Source organism: Stenella coeruleoalba, assembly GCF_951394435.1.
Source record: "Stenella coeruleoalba genome assembly, chromosome: 4".
In the NCBI taxonomy this organism is placed as follows: domain Eukaryota; kingdom Metazoa; phylum Chordata; class Mammalia; order Artiodactyla; family Delphinidae; genus Stenella; species Stenella coeruleoalba.
In genome coordinates, this window is record NC_137149.1 from 104,075,090 (window position 1) to 104,101,098 (window position 26,009).

A 26,009-nucleotide genomic window follows, 5' to 3' on the forward strand; every position below is an offset into this window, starting at 1 on the left:
ATCCACCAGAACACAGGCACCAGTCCTCTCCACCAAGAAGCCTACACAACCCACTGAACCAACCTTAGCCACTGGGGACAGACACCAAAATCAACGGGAACTACGAACCTACAGCCTGCGAAAAGGAGACCCCAAACACAGTAAGATAAACAAAATGAGAAGACAGAGAACCACACAGCAGACGAAGGAGCAAGGCAGAAACCCACCAGACCTAACAAATGAAGAGGAAATAGGCAGTCTACCTGAAAAAGAATTCAGAATAATGATAGTAAAGATGATCCAAGATCTTGGAAATAGAATGTTGAAAATACAAGAAACGTTTAACAAGGACCTAGAAGAACTAAAGAGCAAACAAACAGTGATGAACAACACAATAAATGAAATTAAAAATTCTCTAGAAGGGATCAATAGCAGAATAACTGAGGCAGAAGAACGGATAAGTGACCTGAAAGATAAAATAGTGGAAATAACTACTACAGAGTGGAATAAAGAAAAAAGAATGAAAAGAACTGAGGACAGTCTCAGAGACCTCTGGGACAACATTAAACACACCAACATTCGAATTATAGGGGTTCCAGAAGAAGAAGAGAAAAAGAAAGGGACTGAGAAAATATTTGAAGAGATTATAGTTGAAAACTTCCCTAATATGGGAAAGGAAATAGTTAATCAAGTCCAGGAAGCACAGAGAGTCCCATATAGGATAAATCCAAGGAGAAACACGCCAAGACACATATTAATCAAACTATCAAAAATTAAATACAAAGAACAAATATTAAAAGCAGCAAGGGAAAAACAACAAATTACACATAAGGCAATCCCCATAAGGTTAAGAGCTGATCTTTGAGCAGAAACTCTGCAAGCCAGAAGGGAGTAGCAGGACATATTTAAAGTGATGAAGGAGAAAAACCTACAGCCAAGATTACTCTACCCAGCAAGGATCTCATTCAGATTTGATGGAGAAATTAAAAGCTTTACAGACAAGCAAAAGTTAAGAGAATTCAACACCACCAAACCAGCTTTAAAACAAATGCTAAAGGAACTTCTCTAGAAAGGAAACACAAGAGAAGGAAAAGACTTACAATAATAAACCCCAAACAATTAAGAAAATGGTAATAGGAACATACATATAGATAATTACCTTAAATATAAATGGATTAAATGCTCCAACCAAAAGACATAGACTGGCTGAATGGATACAAAAACAAGACCCGTTTACATGCTGTCTACAAGAGACCCACTTCAGACCTAGGGACACATACAGACTGAAAGTGAGGGGATAGAAAAAGATATTCCATGCAATTGGAAATCAAAAGAAAACTGGAGTAGCAAATCTCATATCAGACAAAACAGACTTTAAAACAAAGACTATTACAAGAGACAAAGAAGGACCCTACACAATGATCAAGGGATCGATCCAAGAAGATGTAACAATTGTAAGTATTTATGCACCCAACATAGGAGCACCTCAATACATAAGGAAAATACTAAGAGCCAAAAAAGGGGAAATTGACAGTAACACAATCATAGCAAGGGACTTTAATACCCCACTTTCACCAATGCACAGATCATCCAAAATGAAAATAAACAAGGAAACACAAGCTTTAAATGATACATTAAACAAGATGGACTTAATTGATATTTATAGGACATTCCATCCAAAAACAACAGAATACACATTCTTCTCAAGTGCTCATGGAACATTCTCCAGGACAGATCATATCTTGGGTCACAAATCAAGCCTTGGTAAATTTAAGAAAATTGAAATCGTATCAAGTATCTTTTCCAACCACAACACTATAAGACTAGATATCAATTACAGGAAAAAGTCTGTAAGAAATACAAACATATGGAGGCTAAACAACACACTACTTAATAACCAAGAGATCACTGAGGAAATCAAAGAGGAAATCAAAAAATACCTAGAAACAAATGACAATGAAAACACAATGACCCAAAACCTATGGGTTGCAGCAAAAGCAGTTCTAAGAGGGAAGTTTATAGCAACACAATCCTACCTTAAGAAACAAGAAACATCTCACATAAACAACCTAACCTTACACCTAAAGCAATTAGAGAAAGAAGAACAAAAAAACCCCAAAGTTAGCAGAAGTATAAAGATCAGATCAGAAATAAATGAAAAAGAAATGAAGGAAACGATAGCAAAGATCAATAAAACTAAAAGCTGGTTTTTTGAGAAGATAAACAAAATTGATAAACCATTAGCCAGACTTATCAAGAAAAAAAGGGAGAAGACTCAAATCAATAGAATTAGAAATGAAAAAGGAAAAGTAACAACTGACACTGCAGAGATACAAAGGATAATAAGAGATTACTACAAGCAACTATATGCCAATAAAATGGACAACTGGAAGAAATGGAAAAATTCTTAGAAATGCACAGCCTTCCGAGGCTGAGCCAGGAAGAATTAGAAAATATGAACAGACCAATCACAAGCACTGAAATTGAAAGTGTGATTAAAAATCTTCCAACAAACAAAAGCCCAGGACCAGATGGCTTCACAGGCGAATTCTATCAAACATTTAGAGAAGAGCTAACACCTATCCTTCTCAAACTCTTCCAAAATATAGCAGAGGGAGGAACACTCCCAAACTCATTCTACGAGGCCACCATCACTCTAATACCTAAACCAGACAAAGATGTCACAAAGAAAGAAAACTACAGGCCAAGATCACTGATGAACATAAATGCAAAAATTCTCAACAAAATACTAGCAAACAGAATCCAACAGCACATTAAAAGGATCATACACTATGATCAAGTGGGGTTTATCCCAGGAATGCAAGGATTCTTCAATATATGCAAATCAATCAACGTGATACACCATATTAACAAATTGAAGGAGAAAAACCACATGATCATCTCAATAGATGCAGAGAAAGCTTTTGATAAAATTCAACACCCATTTATGATAAAAACCCTCCGTAAAGTAGGCAAAGAGGGAACTTTTCTCAACATAATAAAGGCCATGTATGACAAACCCACAGCCAACATTGTCCTCAAAGGTGAAAAACTGAAACCATTTCTACTAAGATCAGGAACAAGACAAGGTTGCTAACTCTCACCTCTATTATTCAACGTAGTTTTGGAAGTTTTAGCCACAGCAATCAGAGAAGAAAAAGAAATAAAAGGAATCCAAATTGGAAAAGAAGAAGTAAAGCTGTCACTGTTTGCAGATGATATGATACTATACATAGAGAATCCTGAATAGCCAAAGCAATCTTGAGAAAGAAAAACAGAGCTGGAGGAATCAGACTCCCTGACTTCAGACTATACTACAAAGCTACAGTAATCAAGACACTATGGTACTGGCACAGAAACAGAAATATACATCAATAGAACAGGATAGAAAGCCCAGAGACAAACCCACGCACATATGGTCACCTTATCTTTGATAAAGGAGGCAAGAATATACAGTGGAAAAAAGACAGCCTCTTCAATAAGTGGTGCTGGGAGAACTGGACAGATACATATAAAGGAATGAAATTAGAACACTCCCTAACACCATACACAAAAATAAACTGAAAATGGATTAAAGACCTAAATGTAAGGCCAGACACCATCAAACTCTTAGAGGAAAACATAGGCAGAACACTCTATGACATAAATCACAGCAAGATCCTTTTTGACCCACCTCCTACAGAAATGGAAATAAAAACATAAATAAACAAATGGGACCTAATGAAACTTAAAAGCTTTGCACAGCCAAGGAAACCAGAAACAAGACAAAAAGACAACCCCCAGAATGGGAGAAAATATTTGCAAATGAAGCAACTGAAAAAGGATTAATCTCCAAAACATACAGAAGACCTAAATAGACATTTCTCCAAAGAAGATATACAGATTGCCAACAAACACATGAAAGAATGCTCAACATCATTAATCATTAGAGAGATGCAAATCAAAACTACAATGAGATATCATCTCACACTGGTCAGAATGGCCATCATCAAAAAATCTACAAACAATAAATCCTGGAGAGGGTGTGGAGAAAAGGGAACCCTCTTGCACTGTTAGTGGGAATGTAAATTGATACAGCCACTATGGAGAACAGTATGGAGGTTCCTTAAAAAACTAAAAATAGAACTACCATACGACCCAGCAATCCCACTGCTGCGCATATACCCTGAGAAAACCATAATTCAAAAAGAGTCATGTACCAAAATGTTCATTGCAGCTCTATTTACAATAGCCAGGACATGGAAGCAACAAATGAATGGATAAAGAAGATGTGGCACATATATACAATGGCATATTACTCAGCCATAAAAAGGAATGAAACTGAGTTATTTGTAGTGAGGTGGATGGACCTAGAGATGTCATACAGTGAAGTAAGTCGGAAAGAGAAAAACACATACCGTATGCTAACACTTATATATGGAATCTAAAAAAAAAAAAAAAGAAAAGAAAAAAAAATGGTCAGAAGAACCTAGGGGCAAGACGGGAATAAAGATGCAGACTTACTAGAGAATGGACTTGAGGATATGGGGAGGGGGTAGGGTAAGCTGGGACAAAGTGAGGGAGTGACATGGACATATATACACTACCAAACATAAAATAGCTAGCTAGTGGGAAGCAGCCGCATAGCACAGGGAGATCAGCTCGGTGCTTTGTGAACACCTAGAGGGGTGGGACAGGGAGGGTGGGAGGGAGGGAGGGAGATGCAAGAGGGAAGAGATATGGGGACATATGTATATGTATAACTGATTCACTTTGTTATAAAGCAGAAACTAACACACCATTGTAAAGCAATTATACTCTTATAAAGGTGTTTTTAAAAAATGCCTATTAAGTTAATTTCTAGAAAGTAAATTAGTACATTTCACCAAAATCCTTTTTGGTTTCAGTTAAACACTATCACAACTTTCCATCAATTCTCATGTGAACTGTCCAGACTTCCCAAATTACCTGGTCACATGTAAAATTCTTGGACAATTAATTAGATTCAGAATCTCAGATTCCTCTCACCTAAGGCATATCTCTAATCTCAGGTTTGATTCAGTAATGCACTCTCTTATTCTATCATCTCTGTATAGATAAATGTAACTCTCAGTTAATTATACAAAGAATAATTTCTAGATTCCATGTATTTTTAGAATAATCAATTGCTCCTATGTATTTAACTCTTCTTTAAGGCACAACAGTAGAATTTAGGCCTCCAAGCAAACTTTGCAAAGTGCTACCCCTGGAATTTGTCAATTTAGAAATGTTTTTGTTCCTGAACCCTTAAACGCTTGAGGCTGAGTTCTGGCTTTGGTGCCAAAGCCTAAAATGACAAGGTCATTTGTAGGATTACAGCAAATTAACATAAACTCTCTAACGGCAGGGGCTAAATATATTCATGTTGAATACAGTTCAATATAGTCAAGCCCATCATTAATGGTTGAAGTGATGAAAGTTTGATCAGGGAAGTCATGGTAATCTTGTGGAATGATTAGTTCTGGAAGCCAGGGTCTCTAATGTTTACTTCTGACTTTGTCTCTTTGCCTCATAGGAGGAGGCAACTTAATCTGTCTAAATGTAATCATCTGTCAAATGAGCTTAATAATACTGCCCTGGCTTAGAAGGCATATTATAGAGTTATGACAAAAATGAAAGTGCTCTGCTCTTCACAACAGCCAAGACACGGAAATAACCTAACTGTCCATCGACAGACGAATGGATAAAGAAGATGTGGTATATGCATACAATGGAATACTACTCAGCCATAAAAAAGAACAAAATAATGCCATTTGTAGCAACATGGATGCAACTAGAGATTATCATACTAAGTGAAGCTAGTCAGAAAGAGAAAGACAAATATCATATGATATCACCTATATGTGGAATCTAATATATGACTCAAATGAACCTATCTATGAAACAGACAGAATCATGGACATAGAGAGAACAGACTGGTGGTTGTCAAGCGGGGAGGGAGTGTGGGGGAGGGATGGAGGGGGAGGTTGGGGTTAGCAGATGTAAGCTTTTATATACAGAATGGATAAACAACAAAGTCCTACTGTATAGCACAGAGAACTATATTCAATACCCCATGATAAACCATAATGGAAAGGAATATTAAAAAAAAGAATGCATATATGTGTATAACTGAATCACTTTGCTATACAGCAGAAATTAACAACATTGTAAATCAACTACACTTCAATAAAAAAACTGAGAAAAAATAAAATGCTTGAGAACATTTAAAAAAAATGAAAGTGTCCTGCACATATAAGTATTCTTGGATGGAGTGACAACAGAATGTTTCTAACATGTGATTCAGAGAATGCAATGTTATGCTAGGTAACTAGCATATTAATTAATTAATAATTAATATAATTAATTATATTAATTAATACTAATAATATTATATATTAAATATATTAATTGATATTAAATATATTAATTAATATTAAATTATATAATATATAATAAATATTAAATATATAATAAATAATAAAATATATAAAATATATATATAATATATATATTATATATTATATATATAATATATACATATAATATATATATTATATGTATATATTATATATTATATATATATTATATATATATAATATATTATATAATATATATATTATATATATTTTATATATATAAATATATTTTTATATATATATAAAAAAAATATATAAAATATATATATATAAAATATATATATATTATATATATATTATATATATAATATATATAATATATATATTTTATATATAAAATATAAAAAATAAAATATATAATATATAATAAATATTAAATTAATATTAAATATATTAATAATTAATATAATTAATTAATAATTATTAATTAATTAATGTTATTAATATTTTACTACTACTATTAATAATATTATTAATAAAAAATAGACAAATCCAATTAATATTTTGCTACCTCAGGTTAATAAACACTAACTGAACATCTTAAGAAAATGGAGATTGTTTATATAAAAGTATTATGTCAGAAAGTATTATTTTGAGATATTTGCCATATAACCAGAAAACAAAATTACAATGGGTTATTATAATACTAACAACATATAATTAGTATTATAATGCTAAGAATATAGTATATACCATATTAAAATGCTCTAAGCTGACTTAATAATAGCACACATTAAAAATTTAAAACACTTTTGAAAAGAGTATGAGGATCTCATTGATTTCTGCAGGTACGTGCAGGCAGTGGCTGGTGGACTGGTTGAATCCTTTTTTGGATCCGACTTTTATTAATTTAAGTCATTGCCTAGACTTAATGCCTACAGAACCAAAGCTTTCCAATTAGCTTATACCTGGAGAGTTATGCAGTTCTCAGGGTTTGAGCTTTAGCTTCACTATGTGTGGTTGTAGGTAAGTCAACCTTTTGGAACTTGTGTTTTTCTCATTTTTAAAATGGGATAAATAAATCCTGCTCTATCTTGTCTCAAACAGACAGTTGTTGTGACAATCAAATAAGATTATGAATGTGACATCTGTTGGGAACTATAAATTACTGTATGAATGTAACTTTGGGTAACACGTTGCCTTGACTAATTTCTGAGTAGGAAAACTATTGCTATTATTTTCTCTTGATGTCAAGGTGTTTTACTTTTGCTAACTCATCCACTTTTGTTTTCCCTGGTAATGTCCAGATACCCCTCAAAGTTACTGAAACTTCAACCCCCCAGAAGCTGTCCCACATAGACACCGTGATCGCCACCCACTGATTAGAGAAGCCTTCCCACTGTCAAGTACACTCAGTCTTACACAGCCACATAGGAGAACCCCAGAGATGGTGCTCTCCCGTCTTCCTCGCTCTTGCCCAGGCGCACGGGTGGCTCCTCGTTGATCACACTTCTCAACTCCTGGAGAAGCTGTTTCAAGTCCCTCGTTGGATCTTCCTTTGTATTAGGTTTCGTAGAGTGCTGAATTAAAACAATTTACAAGACAAGGACACTGTTTTTTTTCAGATTCAAATGCCATTTCCTACTATAAAATTAATTCAACTGGTAAACAGAAATTATGGAGGAGAAAGAAGAGGAAATAAAAAACCTGTAATCTTACTACTCAGGGATAATCAATAATATTCAATCAATAATCCACACAGTGCTATATCTAATCTATAAATGTGTGTATACCTATTTATACATATATATAAACACAGGATCAAACTATACACATCTATTTTTAAATCCTTTTTTATTTTTTAACTTTAACAATGCGGTATGTACATCTTACCATGCCATTAAATATTTACAACTACATCCAGGCAAAATGATTCCAATACTTTTGTTAAGGGCTGAACTAATTTTATAAAGCTACAGAACTTTACAAGTAAGGAACTCTCTAGCGATGAGTCAATCTACCCCCAACACTTTACTGATGAGGAAAGAGACATCCAGTATTTTCAAACTGTGTTAGTTGGAGAATAATATAAAAAAGATTTTCAAATAGATAGTATTCCTCAATGAATATTTATAATATAAGAAAAAGTACAGAGGTTCCCAATTGGCACAAAAAGAGAGGAAACCAAACATTAGTCAGAAGTTGCCCTGGTGAGCAGGTGGACTTAGTTGGAGGATGTTCATGGCTAGAGAGGCATCAAGCATCATCAAGCTATTTTAGCCAGAAGTGTCTGTCCCAAGGCAGAGTTACACCTGCCACACGGATTGGTTGCTGAAGGATGAACACTGCAAAATTTTTGTTCTTTGGGCATTACTTTTCTAGGGTCCATGTCAACCAAGTGTTGATGTTACTGGTATAACGCTCACATTCCCCTTCCTTTCCTACCACCACTGATAAACCACATAAAATATCCAGCTGAAGATGTCAAGAGTTCTAACTGAATGTGTGGTAATTATGATCTTTCCAGTTTACTGATGGTCACCTTAACCTAGAAATTACATGATGAGTTCAGAATTTCATAAATTAGACTCCATTAAATTATGAAATTCGATTTCATTAATTTAAAATATATGAAGATGTGAACCATTTTTTTGTTTGTTTTTGTTTGTTTTTTGTTTTTGTTTTTTTGTGGTACATGGGCTTCTCACTATTGTGGCCTCTCCCGTTGCGGAGCACAGGCTCTGGACGCACAGGCTCAGTGGCCATGGCTCACGGGCCTAGCCGCTCCACGGCATGTGGGATCTTCCCGGACCAGGGCACGAACCCGTGTCCTCTGCATCGGCAGGCGGACTCTCAACCACTGCGCCACCAGGGAAGCCCTGAACCATTTTTAATAGACGTTATTTTTGAGAGCAGTTTTAGGTTCACAGCAAAAATGAGTATTAGGTACAGAGATTTCCCATATACCCGCTGATCGCACACATGCTGAACAAGTTTCTTAATCATAAATAAAAGCATTTGTCTCTAAGCAGATCCAATTTCACCAAACAAACACTGGCTTTGTTCCTGTCCTAGCCCGGGTGGACATCATATCTAATGTGGAATAAAACTTCAAAAACCAGGGCTTCCCTGGTGGCGCAGTGGTTGGGAGTCTGCCTGCCAATGCAGGGGACAAGGGTTCGTGCCCCGGTCCGGGAAGATCCCACGTGCCACGGAGAGGCTGGGCCCGTGAGTCATGGCCACTGAGCCTGCACGTCTGGAGCCTGTGCTCCACAACGGGAGAGGCCACAACAGTGAGAGGCCCGCATACTGCAAAAAAAAAAAAAAAAAAAACAAACTTCAAAAACCTTATTCTATTGCAATATTCAGTCACTTTAGTTCTAACTTTGAGATATCAATATAACACCTGGACCTTCATATCTTCTGCCCACTAGAAAGTTTACTTAATAAGCTTTGTCATTAAAAATTTTAAGCCCTTGACATTTATTATAACTTATCAGTATAATAACATACAAACATGTAAATATGCTTCCTTCCCCACTCCCAGGATCATGACACTCATGTTCTTTGAGAGTAACTGGTGCTTTACAAAACATACAAGGTTGAAAAGTATTCAATTAACATTAACTTAACAATTAATCATAATCAGCCCTACGATATTCTCTTATTGTGATTTCATCCTAATACTCTTTAAAACTTTTAAAATTTGTGTTGTTCCTCCAATTAAAATGTAAGTTTCATAGAGGCAAGGACTGGTTCGACCATCTCCGCCTTTATACACTGCATTTCAAATAACCCATACTTTGCTTGTATATAAAATCACAAAAATATAAAGTTGGAAGGGTCTTTAAGATCATTTAATTCTAGTCCAATCTCCAGTCAGAAGTGATGATGAATTTTCTCTACGGCATCCCAGCAATATACTTATCTGGCATTTACTTGATCACCAAAAACCAAGGAAGGCAGTTTAATTTTCATATAGCTTTAACCCTTTGCAAGAAAGGCTTAAACTGAATCTCCTCCATACAACTTCCATCCCTGGTCATAGTTTTATCTCCTAGTGTTATGAGGGAACAATTTAACATGATAACCTTTTAGAAATGGATACTTATTTTATCATGCCAACCTCCCCTCCCCCACCTACACTTTCTAACACACTCTCCAGGCTAGATCTTCTCAATTCATCTACTCTTTTAAGTAGCATGGTCTCATGATTTCTCACCACTTTGGTTGTGCTTCTTCTTCTTCTTTTTTTTTTTTTTTTTGGCGGTACACGGGCCTCTCACTGTGGTGGCCTCTCCCGTTGCGGAGCACAGGCTCCGGACGCGCAGGCTCAGCGGCCATGGCTCACGGGCCCAGCCGCTCCGCGGCATGTGGGATCTTCCCGGACCGGGGCACGAACCTGTGTCCCCTGCATTGGCAGGCAGACTCTCAACCACTGCGCCACCAGGGAAGTCCGGTTGTGCTTCTTTTTAACAGACTCTGGTTAATCAATGATTCTCTTAAATGCTCATGCCCAGAAATGAAATAGAGAAATCAAGGAGAATCTGACCAGAGCAGAAGGGAGGAGAACTGTCTCCTTCCTTGGTCTGGGTGCTATCCTTAAAACCTTTTTTGGCTGCAACATAGTACTGCTGACTCAGACTGAGTAGGCAGTCAGCTGAGGCTCCCCAGGTCTTTTCCACACGTTATTGATAATACACATCTTCCATGTCCTGTAATTTGCATTTCTGTGTATTTAGTACCAAGTTCAAGGCTATATCTGTCCCAGTCAAACTTTCTCTCATAGATGTGGCTCATCATTTCAACTGTCAAGATAAGTTGATAGAGGCACTTTTTATCAAATGTTTACCATGTACCAAGTACTCAATATATTATCTCATTTAAACTTTAATCTTCAAACCACCCAATAAGGTAGAAATCATCATTTCCATTTTAGAAATGAGAAAACTGAGGCACAGAGAGATTAAACAACTTGCTGAAAATCACACAAGGGGTAAATGGCACAACTGGGATAAAAAAACATCATCTGCTTGTCTTCAAAGTCCATGATCTGTCCAGTGTGATACACTGACTAATTCTCACTGGATATATTCATCAGGAAACGTTATCAGTATGTAAGGGGCTGTCCAAATTTAGGATCATAAAATCACAAAATTGTAGAATATGGACAAGTATTAAATCATATAGCTGAACACCTGAGCTCACCATACTTACAGTCTGGTTATTACTAAAAGTAATTCACAAATCACATGAAGGCAACTACTCTACAAACTCAGAGGCATTAAACAAGAATTGATTTATCAGTCAAATGTACCCTGGGAATCTTTAAAACTACTAAAGAGATAGTAACACAAATGCCAGTACCACTTCCTAACCCATTCTGGAGGTGATAGGGAATAGAGAGGCAGTGTGGTACCAGTGGAAGACAGCACAGGCTTTTAAATCATGGCCACTACCATTCTCTGGCTATGTGATGTAGAACAAGTTACCTTTCACACTCCAACAGACTTTGCAGGATATCTGTTATGTGCCAGACACTCTTAGGAACTAACGTAAAATGACAAATATAACTGGTCCTTGCTTGCAGAGACCATACAGATTAATATGGGAGGCAAATGCATAAACAGATCATTTCATTATAACAAGGGAAATGCTTCTTTTAATCTCCATCTCCTAATCTGTAAAAATGAGGAAAATAACTCTTACTTTATAAGGATGGCATAAGGAATGAGAAGCATTTAATGTATACATTGGAAGTATTCAGTAAAGGCTGGTTTCCACTTCCTTCTCCCTTTAGCATAGAAACACATGAAGTATTTTATATGCTTCATATTTACTGATCTAGAATGACCAGAAAGGTAATAAGACTTAAAGTATTATAATGTGTTAGTACTAGGATAGAGCCACTAAGAAGATGTCATAAGGGTTAACTGTGCATTCTAGTTACTTATGCTCTCCCTTGATATAAGTAGAGACATTATCTTTCTTTTCTTTTTTCTTCGCGCCCTTCCTTTATAAACCAATATCCTATTGTTAGACAGTTGTATTATTTCCATTTTTGGCTATTATAAATAATACTTCAGTGAATATCTTCATGCATTTACCTTTGTGCCTATCTCTCATTATTTTATTAAGATCAATTTCTAGAGATGATATTACTGAATCAAAGGGAATTTTAGGACTTCTGATAACTATTATCTAGAAAAGTCATAACAGTCCAATCCAATATGCAAGGAGCTTAGAAGTCACCAATTCTTTCCTCACAACAAGAAAAAAGCTTAACAAACTGATAATCATCAACTCCCCTTAGATCCATCAGAGAACTGAGGACACAGGCCAAACTGCTACTCTCAAAACTGCAGGCAAATATACAGAATTATAACTTACTGGAGCAGAAGTCCAGGAGCAGAGATCCTCCAATGAAGCCAGTAAAGGGTAGAAAAACTTAAATTGATGAAGTGTTAGAGGCTCAGTGTGAACAAGCTTAAGAATTAAAAACTCCAAGTTAGGGCCACCACATTTTTGTAAGCTTTACCTCCAGGAGCCCCATCAGTTCTCAGAATGAAGACTGGAGAAAAATCCCCTTGTGTTTCCTGACAGGAGTAAGGGAAAAGTAACTATCTTGAAATATGCTCAGAGCCTTCTGTTCTTCTTAACAAATCCAGCCCTCAAGGGACACTTGATATCAAACCAGAGGTGAAACATCTTGGGTTTTACTAGAGCCTGATCAACCTGGGGGAAGGGAAATACCCAACTCAACTCCTCCTAGCCTTCCTGTCTTACCTAAAGATGATAGTGGTGGTGGGGTAACAAAACTGAGAACTTGGGAGAGTCCCACCCAAGGGGCATAGGCTCACTAAAAGACAGACCTAATAACAGGACTATATAGTGTTCCCCACACACACACCTTACCACGACATCAATAAGCCTTCTGTATAATAATGAGGCTACAACATAAATAACTGCATGTCAAAGGCCTTAAGAGAAAGTCTCTAGGGAAACCCAAAGACAAGAGGGGAAACAAAAACAAGGACACCTGAGAAAATTTTAGCCTCTGACACCTACAGCTACAGCAAGCAGTAAACACAGCCCAACTCCTAGCAAAAAAAACACAAAACCACACACTAAAGGTCTGTTTATCTCAGGTTTTTTTATCCAGTACATCATGTCCAGCTTTCAACAAAAAAGTACAAGGCATACTAAAAGACAAAAAAACACAGTTTGAAGAGACAGAGCAAGCATCAGAACCAGACTCAAATACGGCAGATATTTTAGAATTATCAGACTAGGAATTTAAAATAACTATGATTAATATACTAAAGGTTCTAATGGAAAAAGTGGATGACTTGTAAGAACAGATGGGTAATGTAAGCAGAAAGATTAAAATTCTGAGATAGAATCAGAAGGAAATGCTAGAAAGAAAAAACATTGTAAAGAAATGAAAAAGGCCTTTGTTGGACTTATCAGTAGGCTGGACATGCCTAATAAAAGAAACAATGAGCTTCAAGATATGTCAATGGAAACTACTAAGGCTGAAATACAAAGAGAAAAAAGCATGAAAAAGATAGAACAGAAAATAGAACTGTGGGACAACTATAAAGGTGTAAAATCCATAATGGGGATACCAGAAGGAGAAGAAAGAGAGAAAGAAACAGAAGAAATACTTGAAGTGATAATAGTTGAGAATTTTCCAAGATTACTGACAGATATCAAGCCACAGATCCAGGAAGCTAAGAGAACATGCCAAGCAGTATAAACATCAAAAAAAAAAAAAAAAAAAAAAAACTATGCATAAGTATATTATATTTGAACTGCAGAAAATCAAAAAAAGAAAGATTTTAAAGAAGCCAGAAGAAAAAAACACCTTACCTATAGAATAGCAAGGATAAAAATTACATCAGACTTTTCTTCAAACCATGTATGCATGTGAAAAGAGAGTTGAGTGAAATATTTAAAGTATTGAGAGAAAAACACCTACCAACCTAGAATTATGAACCCTGCAAAATTATCCTTCAAAAGTGAAGGAGAAATAACAACTTTCTCAAACAAAAATTGAGGGAATTTTTTGCCAGTAGACTTGCTTTGCAAGAAATGTTAAAAGTCCTTTAGAGAGAAGGAAAATTATAAGGTCAGAAACCCAGAACTACATAAAGAAAGGAAGAGCATTAAAGGAGGAATAAGTGAAAGTAAAGAACAAAACTTTTTCTTAATTGCTCTAACAGAAGTTTGTTCAAACAATAATAGCAATAATGTATTCAATTAGGTATGTACATCATATATATTAATAAAGTATATAATATACATTATGATATGTATTACTAATATATGCTTATGTATAAGTGAAATGAATGACAACAATGATACAAGGGGCAGGAGAGAGGAATTAGTACTATTTTGTTGTTAGCAGGTACTTGTACTACCCATGACACAGTATAGTGTTATATGAAAGTGAACCTGGATTATCTGTAAATGTATATTGCAAACTCTAGGAAAACCACTAAAAAAAGCAGAAAAAAACCCATAATTGATGTGCAAAAGGAGAGAAAAATAAAATCTTACAAAATGCTCAATTTAAAAAAAAAAGCAGGAAAAGAGTGAAAGACAAAAATAGGAAAGAAAACAAAGGCAATGACAAAAAACAGTAACAAATATGATACATATTAATCCAGCTATATAAATAATCACTTTAAATGTTAATGGTCTAAATATACCAATTAAAAAACAGAGATTGTCAGCGTGCATCAAAAAAAATAAGACCCAAATATTGTCTACAATAAACCCACTTCAAATATAAAAGCACATATAGATTAAGAGTAAAGAGATGATGGACTTCCCTGGTGGTGCACTGGTTAAGAATCCGCCTGCCAATGCAGGGGACACGGGTTCGAGCCCTGGTCTGGGAAGATCCCACATGCCACGGAGAAACTAAGCCCGTGCACCACAACTACTGAACCTGTGCTCTAGAGCCCTCAAGCCATAAATACTGAGCCCGCGTGCCATAAATACTGAGCCCGCGTGCCACAGCTACTGAAGCCCATGTGCCAAGAGCCCATGCTCTGCAACAAGAGAAGCCACCGCAATGAGAAGCCCATGCGCCGCAACAAGGAGTAGCCCCCACTCACCGCAACTAGAGAAAGCCCGCATGCAGCAATGAAGACCCAATGCAGCCAAAAATAAAAAATAAAAAACAATAAAAAAAAAAAGCAAAGAGATGAAGAAATTATCTCACCATGCTAACACTAATTTTAAAAAATCGGGGGACTTCTCTGGCGGTCCAGTAATTGGGACTTCACCTTCCAGTGCAGGGGGTGTGGGTTCGATCCCTGGTCAGGGAGCTAAGATCTCACATGCCTTGTGGTCAAAAAACCAAAAAAACATAAAAAACAAGCAATATTGTAACAAATTCTTTAAAAGACTTTAAAAATGGTCCTCATTTAAAAAACAGTTGGAGTAGCATTAATTTCAGACAGAGCAGACTTTAGAGCAAGGAAAGCGATCAGGGATAAAGAAGGGCATTACATAATGATAAACAGGTCAATTTTCTGAGAAGGTATAACAATCCTTAATGTGTATGCACTTAACAGTGGAACATCAAAATATGTGAGGCAAAACCTGACAGAACTGCATGGAGAAATAGATGAATTCACAATTAGTTGGAGACTTTAATAACCTTCTTTCAAAAATGGAAACATTCAGCAGGCAGAAATTCAGTAAGGATACAGCTGAACTTAACAACACCATCAACCAACTGGATATAATTGATACCTAAAGACTAATTCATCTAAAAACAGCAGAATACATATTCTTCTCAAACTTACATGGAACATTCACCAAGATATGAATTTGGGGCCATAAAACAAACCTTAACAATTATTAAAGAATAAAAATCATACAATATCTACTCTAGGAACACAATAGAACTGAACTTGAAATCAGTAACAGAAGGACAGCTGGAAAATCTCCAAATAATTGAAGATTAAACAGCACAGTCCTAAATAACACATGTGTCAAAGAAGGTATATCAAGAAAAATTTTAAAATAGTTTGAATGAAATGAAAATGAAAATAAAACTTACCAAAATGTGTGTGATATAGCAAAAGTGGGGCTTAGAGGGAAATTTATAGCACTGAATGCACATATTAGAAAAAAAGAAAGATCTAAAACCAATAATCTAAGCTTCTTTGGGAATTTAGGGGAAAAAAGAGCAAATTAGATCCAAAGCAAGCAAAGAAAGTACAAATAAAATTTAAAGCTGAAATCAATGGAATTAAAAACAGGAAACCAATAGAGATAATCAATGACCCAAAAGCAGGTTCTTAAACCTGCTTTTTATTAAAGATCAATAAAATTAGTAAGTCTCTAGCCAGGCTAACTAAGAAAAAAAGAGAGGATACAAAAATTTCTATCAGAAAGAGGTGACATCACCACAGATCCCATGGACATTAAAAACATAATAAAGGAATATTATGAACAACTCTGTACCCACAAATTTGATAACCTAGATGAAATGGACCAATTCCCTGAAAGACATAATCTGTCAGAACTTACATAAGAAGAAATAGAGAATCTGAATAGGCCTATATCTATTAAAGAAATTAAATCAATAATTAATAACCTTTCAAAACAGAAAGCACCAGGCCTAAATGGGTTTACTGCTGAACTCTAACAAACATTTAAGGAAAAGATTATACCAACTCTCTACAATCTCTTCCAGAAAATAGATGTAGACAGAATATTTCCTAAGTCATTCTATGAGACCAGCATTACCCTGATACCAAAACCAAAAACACTAGAAGAAAAGAAAACTATAGACTAATATCTCTCATGAACATACGTATAAAAATATTCAACAAAATATTACTAAGTATAATACAACAATCTATTTTAAGAACTACACCCCCCAATCAAGTGGGAATTATCCCAGTTATATAAAGCTAGTTCAACATTCAAAAACCAATTAATATAATCTATCACCATCAACAGGCTAAAGAGGAAAAATCGCATGATTAAATTAATAGATGCAGAAAATGTATCTGACAAAATCCAACATCCACCCATGATAAAGTTATCTCAGCAAAAGGCCATTTACAACCAACCCATAGCCGACATAATACTCAACAGTGAAAAGCTGAATGCCTTCCCACTAAATTCAGTAACAGGACAAGGATGTCCGCTCTTGCTGCTTCCATTTAACACAGTAGTGGAAGTCCTAGCCACAGCTATCAGACAAGAAAAAGAAATAAAAGGTGTCCAAATTGGAAGGGAAGTGGTAAAACATTTGCAGATGATGTGATACTCTATATAGAGAACCCTAAAGTCTCTACCCAAAAACTATTAGAACAAATGAATTCAGCAAGGTTGCAGGATACAAGATTAACATACAGAAATCTGTTCCATTCCTGTACACTAATAATGAAATATCAGAAGGAGAAAGTAAAACAAAATCCCACTTAAAATTGCATCCAAAAATATAAAATACCTAGGAATAAACTTAATCAAGGATGTGAAGGACCTGTACTCTGAAAACTATAAAACACTGATAAAGGAAACTAAAGATGATTCAAAGAAATGGAAATATATCTCATGCTCTTGGATTGTAAGAAATAATCTTATTAAAATGGCCATACTATCCAAAGCAATCTACAGATTTAACACAATCCCTATCAAAATACCCCATGACATTTTTCACAGAACTAGAACAAATAATCCTAAAATTTATATGGGACCACAAAATTGCCAAAGCAATCCTGAGAAAAAAGAACAAAGCTGGAGGTATAACCCTCCCAGACTTCAGACTATCCTATAAAGCTACAGTAATCAAAATAGTGTAGTACTGGCACAAAAACAAACACATAGATCAATGGAACAGAATGGAGAGCCCAGAAATAAATCCAGGCACCTTCAGTCAATTAATCTATGACAAAGGAGGCAAGAATATACAGTGGAGAAAAGACAGTTTCTTCAATAAGTGATGCTGGGAAAACTGGATAGTCACATGTAAAACAATGAGATTAGAACATTTCCTCACACCATATACAATATGTTTATGTATGACTGATTCACTTTGTTATAAAGCAGAAACTAACACACCATTGTAAAGCAATTATACCCCAATAAAGATGTTAAAAAAAAAAATAAATAAATAAACTCAAAATGGTTTGAAGACCTAAACGTAAAACCTGAAACAATAAAACTCCCATAAGAGAACACAGGTGGAACATTCTTTGACATATTTTCTTGTATCAGTCTCCTAAGGCAAAAGAAATAAAAGCAAAAATAAACAAATGGGACCTAATTAAATTTAAAAGTTTTTGAACAGCAGAGGAAACTTTCCATCAACAAAATGAAAAGACTACTTACAGAGTGGGAGAACATATTTGCAAATTATATGACTGACAAGGGGTTAATATCCAAAATACACAAACAGAGCATATAACTCAATATCAAACAAACAATCCAATCAAAAAAATGAGCAGAAGTCTTGAATAGATATTTTTCCAAAGAAGACATACAGATGGCTAACAGGCAAATGGAAAGATGCTCAACATCACTAATTATTAGAGAAATACAAATCAAAGCCACAAAGAGGTATCACCACATACCTGTCAGAATGGCTATCATCAAAAAGTGTACAAATAGAGAATTCCCTGGTGGTCCAGGGTTAGCACTTGCTGCTTTCACTGCGGGCCCAGATTCAATCCCTGGTTAGGGAACTAAGATCCTGCAAGCCATGCAGTGCAGCCAAAAAAAAAAAAAAAAAAGTCACAAAAACAAATGTTGGCAAGGATGTGAAGAAAAGGGAACTCTCATACACTGTTGGTGGAAACATAAATTGGTGCAGCCACTATGGATAACAATATGAAGGTTCTTTAAAAAACCAAAAATTGAACTACTATATGATCCAGTAATTCCACTCCTGGGTAAATATCCAGAAAAAACAAAAACACTAATTTGAAAAGATACGGGCACCCCAATGCTCACAGCAAGTGATATTTACAATAGCCAAGACATGGAAGCAACCCAAGTGCCTATGAACAGACAACTGGATTAAGAAGATGTGACGCATATATATATACACACACACACATACACACACACACACAATGGATACTACTCAGCCATAAAAAGGAATTGTAATACTGCCAGTTGCAGCAATGTGGATGGACATAGAGAACATTATGTTTAGTGAAATAAGTCAGACAGAGAAATTGTTTAGATTCCACATAAGATATCACTTATATGTGAAATCTAAAAATACAAATGAATATATATGCAGAACAGAAACAGACTCACAGATATAGAAAACAAACCTGTGGTTACCAAAGAGGAGAGGGATGGGGAAGGGACAAATCATGGGTATGAGATTAACTACTATATGTAAAATAGATAAGCAACAAGGATATACTGTATAGCAGAGGGAATTATACCCATTATCTTATAACAACCTATAATGGAATATAATCTTCAAAAATACTGAATCACTATGCTGTACATCTGAAAGTAACACAATATTGTAAATCAACTACATTTCAATTAAAAAATAATTATTTATAGTCTTGAAAGGGGAAAAACCTCTCAGTAAACTAGGAATAGTGGGAAACGTCCTCAATTTGATAAAGAACACCTACAAAAACCCTACAGCTAACAACACACTTAATGGGGAGAAGCTAGATACTATCTTGCTAACGTCAAAAACTAGGCAAGGGGCTTCCCTGGTGGCGCAGTGGTTGAGAGTCCGCCTGCTGATGCAGGGGACGCGGGTTCGTAACCCGGTCCGGGAAGATCCCACATGCCGTGGAGCGGCTGGTCCCGTGAGCCATGGCCGCTGAGCCTGTGCGTCCGGAGCCTGTGCTCCACAACGGGAGAGGCCACAGCAGTGAGAGGCCCGCATACTGAAAAAAAAAAAAAAAAAAAAAAAAACTAGGCAAGAATGTCCCTTCTCATCACTTCTGTTCAACATCATATTGGAAGTCATAGTTAATGAAATAAAAAGAACAAAAAGGAAAAAAAAGGTGTACAGATTTGCAAAGGAAGAAATGACTGTCTTTCTTCACAAATGACATGATTCACTATGTAGAAAATCCCAAAGAATCAACAACAGTAACAAGAAAACTCCCGGAACAAATAAGAGATTATTGCAAGGTGTGAGGAAACAAGGTTAATATACAAAAGTCAATTGCTGTATAAGAGCAATGAACAATTGGATTTTAAAATTAAAAACACAATACCATTCACATTAGTACCAAAGATATAGAATTCTTAGGTATAAGTCTAACAAAATATGTACAAGATCTACATGAGTAACACTAAAAAATTCTGATGTAAGAAATCAAAGAAGAGCTAAATAAATGGAGAGATATTCCATGTTCATGGATAAGAAGACCCAATATTGTTAAGATATCAGTTTTTTCCAACCTGATTTATGAATTAAATACAATCTTAATCAAAACCCCAATAATTCTTTAAATTTTGTTGATATTGACAAACTGATTTTAATGTTTATATGGGAAGGCAAAAACCCCAGAAGAGTTAAGACAATAGTGAAGGTGAACAAAGTTGGAGAATTGACACTATCCAAGTTCAAGATTTACTGTAATAAGACAGTGTGGTACTGGTAAAAGAACAGACAAATAGACTGATGGAACAGAATAAAATAAAAGATCCCAGAAACAGTCCCACACAAATATAGCCAACTGATCTTCAACAAAAGAGCAAAGGTAATTCAATAGAGAAAGGGCACTATTTTCAACTAGTGGTGCTGGAAAAACTTGACATCCACATGCAGAAAAAAATGAATCTAGATGCAGACCTTATATCCTCCACAAAAATTAACTCAAAGTGAATCACAGACCTAAATGTAAAATTCCAGACTATAAAACTCCTAGAGGATAATATAGGAGAAAATTTAGATGACCTTAGGTTTAGTGATGACTTTTTAGATACAACATCAGAAGCATGATCCATGAAAGAAAAACATCAGTAAATTGTACTTTATTAACTTTAAAAACTTTTCTTTGTGAAAGACAATGTTTAAAAAATGGAAATATAAACCACAGACTGGCAGAAAATCTTTTCAAAACAGATAACTGATAAAAGACTGGTAACTAAAATACACCCCAAAAAAGAACCTCTTAAAATTCAACAATAAGAAAAAATTTTAAATGCCCATTTAAAAAATGGGTAGAAGTTTGGAACAGACATCTCACCATAGAAAATATGTATATGGTAAATAAACATACGAAAATAGGCTCAACATTGTATTTCATTAAGGTATTTCAAAGTCAAACAACAAGATATCATACTACACCACACTCCTATTAGAATGGCTAAAATCCAAACACTGACAACACCAAATGTTGTCAAGAATGGGGAGCAACAGGAACTCTTATTCACTGCTGGTGAGATTACAAAATGGTACAGCCTCTTTGGAAGACAGTTTCATTGTTTCTTACAAAACTAAACATGCTCTTACTATACAATGCAGCAATCATGCTCTGTAGTATTTACCTAACAGAGTTGAAAACTTATGTCTGTGCAAAACCTGCACATAGATGTTTATCTGCACAGATTTATTCATAATCTGCCAAAACTTGGAAGCAATCAAGATATCCTTCAACAGGTGAATGGATAAACAAACTGTGGTACACCCATACTATGGAATATTATTCAGTGAAAAAGAAATTAGCTACTAAGGGATGAAAAGATATGAAGGAATCTTGCAAGCATATTGCTAAGTGAAAGAAGCCAATGTGAAAAGACTATATACTATATGATTCCAATTATATGATATTCTGGAAAAGACAAAACTACAAAGAGAGTAAAAAGATCACTGGTTGCCAGGGGTTCAGGGGAAGGGGGGGAAGAGATGAACAGGTGAAGCACAGGGCATTTTTAGAGCAGTGAAACTATTTTGTATAATACTATAATGGTCGATATATACCATCATACATATGTCAAAACCCACAGAATGTACAATACAAGGAGTGAACCCCAATGTAAATTATAGACTTTAGTTAATAATAATGTATCAATATTGGCTTATCAATTGTAACAAACGTACCATACTAATGCAAGATATTGGTAATAGGAGAAACTGGGGGGAGGGAGCGGTAGGGCAAAGGGAGTCTATGGGAGCTCTCTAAACTTTCTGCTCAATTCTCTAGTTTCTGCTAAAACTACCCTAAAAAATTAGTCTATTAATTTAAAAAGAAAAAAAAAAAGAAACAGTGAACTTTGGAAGCAAAAATGACAAAATCATATCAATTTATATCTTTATCAGTAAGGTATGATACAAGAGTGGCCATTATGCTGCACCCTTCCCGTTACCATTTGACCATTTTATATGCAAAATTGTTAGTTTTTTTTGCTTTAATATGCAGTAATTATTATTTGTTTATAAATGAGTTTGAACATTTTTCATGTTTATTGACTATATGCATTTCTTATGTGAATTTTGTATCCATATCTTTAGTACACTTTTCTTTTAGAGTATATGCTATCTTCATCTGGGTATGTAAAAACTCTCTATATTATACACATTAACCCTTTATTTATTAGAAATATTTTTCTAGTTTGTGTTTTGATTTTGTTTATGGTGGTTTTGTGATTTAAGTTTTATTTACTCAAAATAATCAATCGTTCCTTTTTAAAATTAATTAGTTAATTTATTATTTATTTTTGGCTGTGTTGGGTCTTTGTTGCTGTGTGCAGGCTTTCTTTAGTTGTGGCGAGCGGGGGCTAACCTTCATTGCGGTGCGCGGGCTTCTCATTGCGGTGGCTTCTCTTGTTGCAGAGCACGGGCTCTAGGCGAGCGGGCTCCGTAGTTGTGGCACACAGGCTTAGTTGGTCTGCGGCACATGGGATCTTCCCAGACCAGGGCTTGAATCCATGTCCCTTGCATTGGCAGGTGGATTCTTAACCTCTGTGTCACCAGGGAAGTCCCAATCGTTCCTTTTAATGTTTATAAATCTTGTAATGCTTTCACTGATTCATTTTTAATACTTTTGTATGCTGTTTGATTCATATGGAACATATTTTGATTTATAACATGAGAAAAATACACTTTTAAAAATTAGAAAATAGCTAGGAAATGAACAATTTAAAAACATTCTTTACATATGACTCCTGTCTGGCTGGTAAAGAAATAGCTACATATAAGCTCTTCCTGAAGTTACTGGAGCCCGTCAAAGAATCTTGCTCTCTCCCACTCCAATCTCTGACCCTTAGGATACACATTAAGGCTATTGCTAGGGGACATACATTTTCAGGTTAAAACTTCTACAAGCTTTTTTGGTTTCAAGGGAAGAATATAAGCTTATACTGTTGTTGTTAAACTTAAGGTTTGTTATGTGATTTGATTAGCTTCCTATTACATTTTGACTCTGAAATTATTTTATGTTAAATTTGTTTCCAAAATACCTTGCAAATTATATCTCTAATGTACCTCCATCTTCCCCAAATACTGTTCTCTCTAATGGCCTTGAGTGCATTACAGGCAAACTTATGAGTTATAATGTAAGATAAGTAATGTCTAGGGAGAATGTGTGCTTCTCAACTCCTCCTAGCTCCATTTTCCAAAGATAGAAGATGAATGTAAAAGCTAAAAATAAAAGCTTGATCTCATTCAGTTTGAATTAGACTACTCTATTTTGAGAACGTCTGACCAAATCCATCTCCTATAATACTTATGTTCCTGTCAGAAGGCGGTAATAAAAATGGAATAAAAATATACTGTTTAGAATATATATATATATTTTTATATTGTATACTAAAAATGGGTGAGTAGGAAATAAGACAAAAGTTACAAAGTCTTGCTGAAAATCTTGCTCACATCATGGGTACTTCAACAACGAAGATCAAGCACAGCTAGCACAAATTACAGTGCATGTGTACAGAGTCTGATATATAAACAAAATAAATTATACGATCCTGGAAATCTTTTATTTTTATATGCTACAATAGCCTTTATCTGAAACTTTCATCTAAAATCTTCTATGTCAAGCTACCAATTATTTGTGTGTATGTGTCTGTCTGTGTAGGTATGTATTTAGATACACATACATATATACATGTTCTTGGTGTTTGAGCTTGGATCAAATCACATAATATAATTTTTCTGGTTCTACCATTTTCTCACCTGTTAAAACTAGGGCAATCAATTGGATAATTTTTAATGCCTTTGTACTTCCAAAATGGTATAATATTCATCCACAAAGACCTAATGAAATACACTGTTGGTTCAGGTAGAGTATCTATTTACGTCATCATCCATTTATTTTGTTTATAAACAGCATTCAACAGTGTGGTGTAGAGAATGAATACATATAACTGGCTAAGGAGACAGGTTCTAGGCTCAGGCTCTCTTGGTTAAGGGTTGGCACAACTGGGTTTTTGGAGTGTGAACTCTGTAAGTCACTTAGCTTCTCCAAGCCTCAGTTTCCTCCTCTGTAAAATAAGTATAATAACAGCACTTATCTCGTGCGGGTGGTTGTGAGGAATACATTATATAATCTATAGAAAGTATGCTGCACAGTGCCTGGTGTTCAGTAAGTAATGACTATTATTAGAATCATGGAACAAGAAGACTAAAATGAAACGAGATAAATGAAGGGGCAATGGAGAACAATGCACATAGAGATATTCTGCTTTTAAACATAAGACTTGGCATTTATTTTTGCTCTATCTGAAGCCCCACTAAAATGACACTAAAGAAATTAACAAGGATAAAGAGGAAAGGAAGGCCAGGGTAAGGGACAGGGCAGCAAAATGGGAGGACTGGCTAAAAATTTATGGTAGAAGCTGTGAGAATACCAGATGTCCTCCCCACGGAGTCAGGTAATAATTCGTTCTTTTCCCCTAAATACATTTAGAGGCTTAATCTCTGGGTGAGATTGAACCAAAGGACTTTAGGCTCCAAAAGGATATCTGGCATGGCAGGAGGAAGGTTGCAAACTGAAAATATAAGCATAAAGTAAGATTTACAGATATATAGATACCCCAGATTCCCTGCCTCACTCACCTCTCAGAATACTGGCAGATAGATTTATATCTACAAGTCTGTAGTAAGACAACCGCTCTTTAAGGGAATTAACAGGACCAAGAAAAAAAACTAAGATCATTTTTGGATCCCTCGGTTAAAAAGTAATATCTAACCATCTACTAGCTAACAAATCCTGTGAACCTTACGAAGTGCTTTTCATTGGTTTTTTAGGGCCTCAGTCTTAAATATGAATGGAGAGCCAATGATCGCCAAACAGTGAAGGAAAATCTCCAACATGAAAGACAGACATCAAAACAAACAGAAAAAAAATGAATTTAAAGAAACAGCAATAATTTAGGTAACAGAAGAAATTACTGAAAAACTGATACTAATATCCTTAGACGGAAATGAGGAAGTACTGCATCCACAAAAGAACATAAACCTATATAAAGAGAAGATTTAAAAAACAAGAAAAGCCTCTTGGAAATTTTTAAAAATACATGATATCAGAAAAAAGATTCAATAGATGTTTGGAAGATAGAGTTGAGGAGTTTTCCCAGAAGGTGGGAATAAAATATGAGGAGATGGAAATTGGAAGTCAAAATTAAAGGAGATTAGAGAATAAATCCAGAAGGCTTAATAGGTGACTTAACAGGAATTCTAGAAAGAGAGAACTGAAAAAATGAAGGAAG

General features: G+C 35.2%; 1 protein-coding gene across 8 annotated transcripts in view; it reads right to left on the reverse strand.

The window, feature by feature from the left end:
• CCDC158 (coiled-coil domain containing 158) overlaps window positions 1-26,009 on the reverse strand; it is a 98,457-nt gene that overhangs the window by 16,418 nt on the left and 56,030 nt on the right. For all 8 annotated transcript variants that reach the window (XM_079920961.1, XM_079920957.1, XM_079920956.1 and 5 more), the window contains one exon: window positions 7,758-7,915. In XM_079920961.1, coding sequence (XP_079777087.1) covers window positions 7,758-7,915 — 158 coding nt within the window. The remainder of the gene's footprint in view (window positions 1-7,757; window positions 7,916-26,009) is intronic.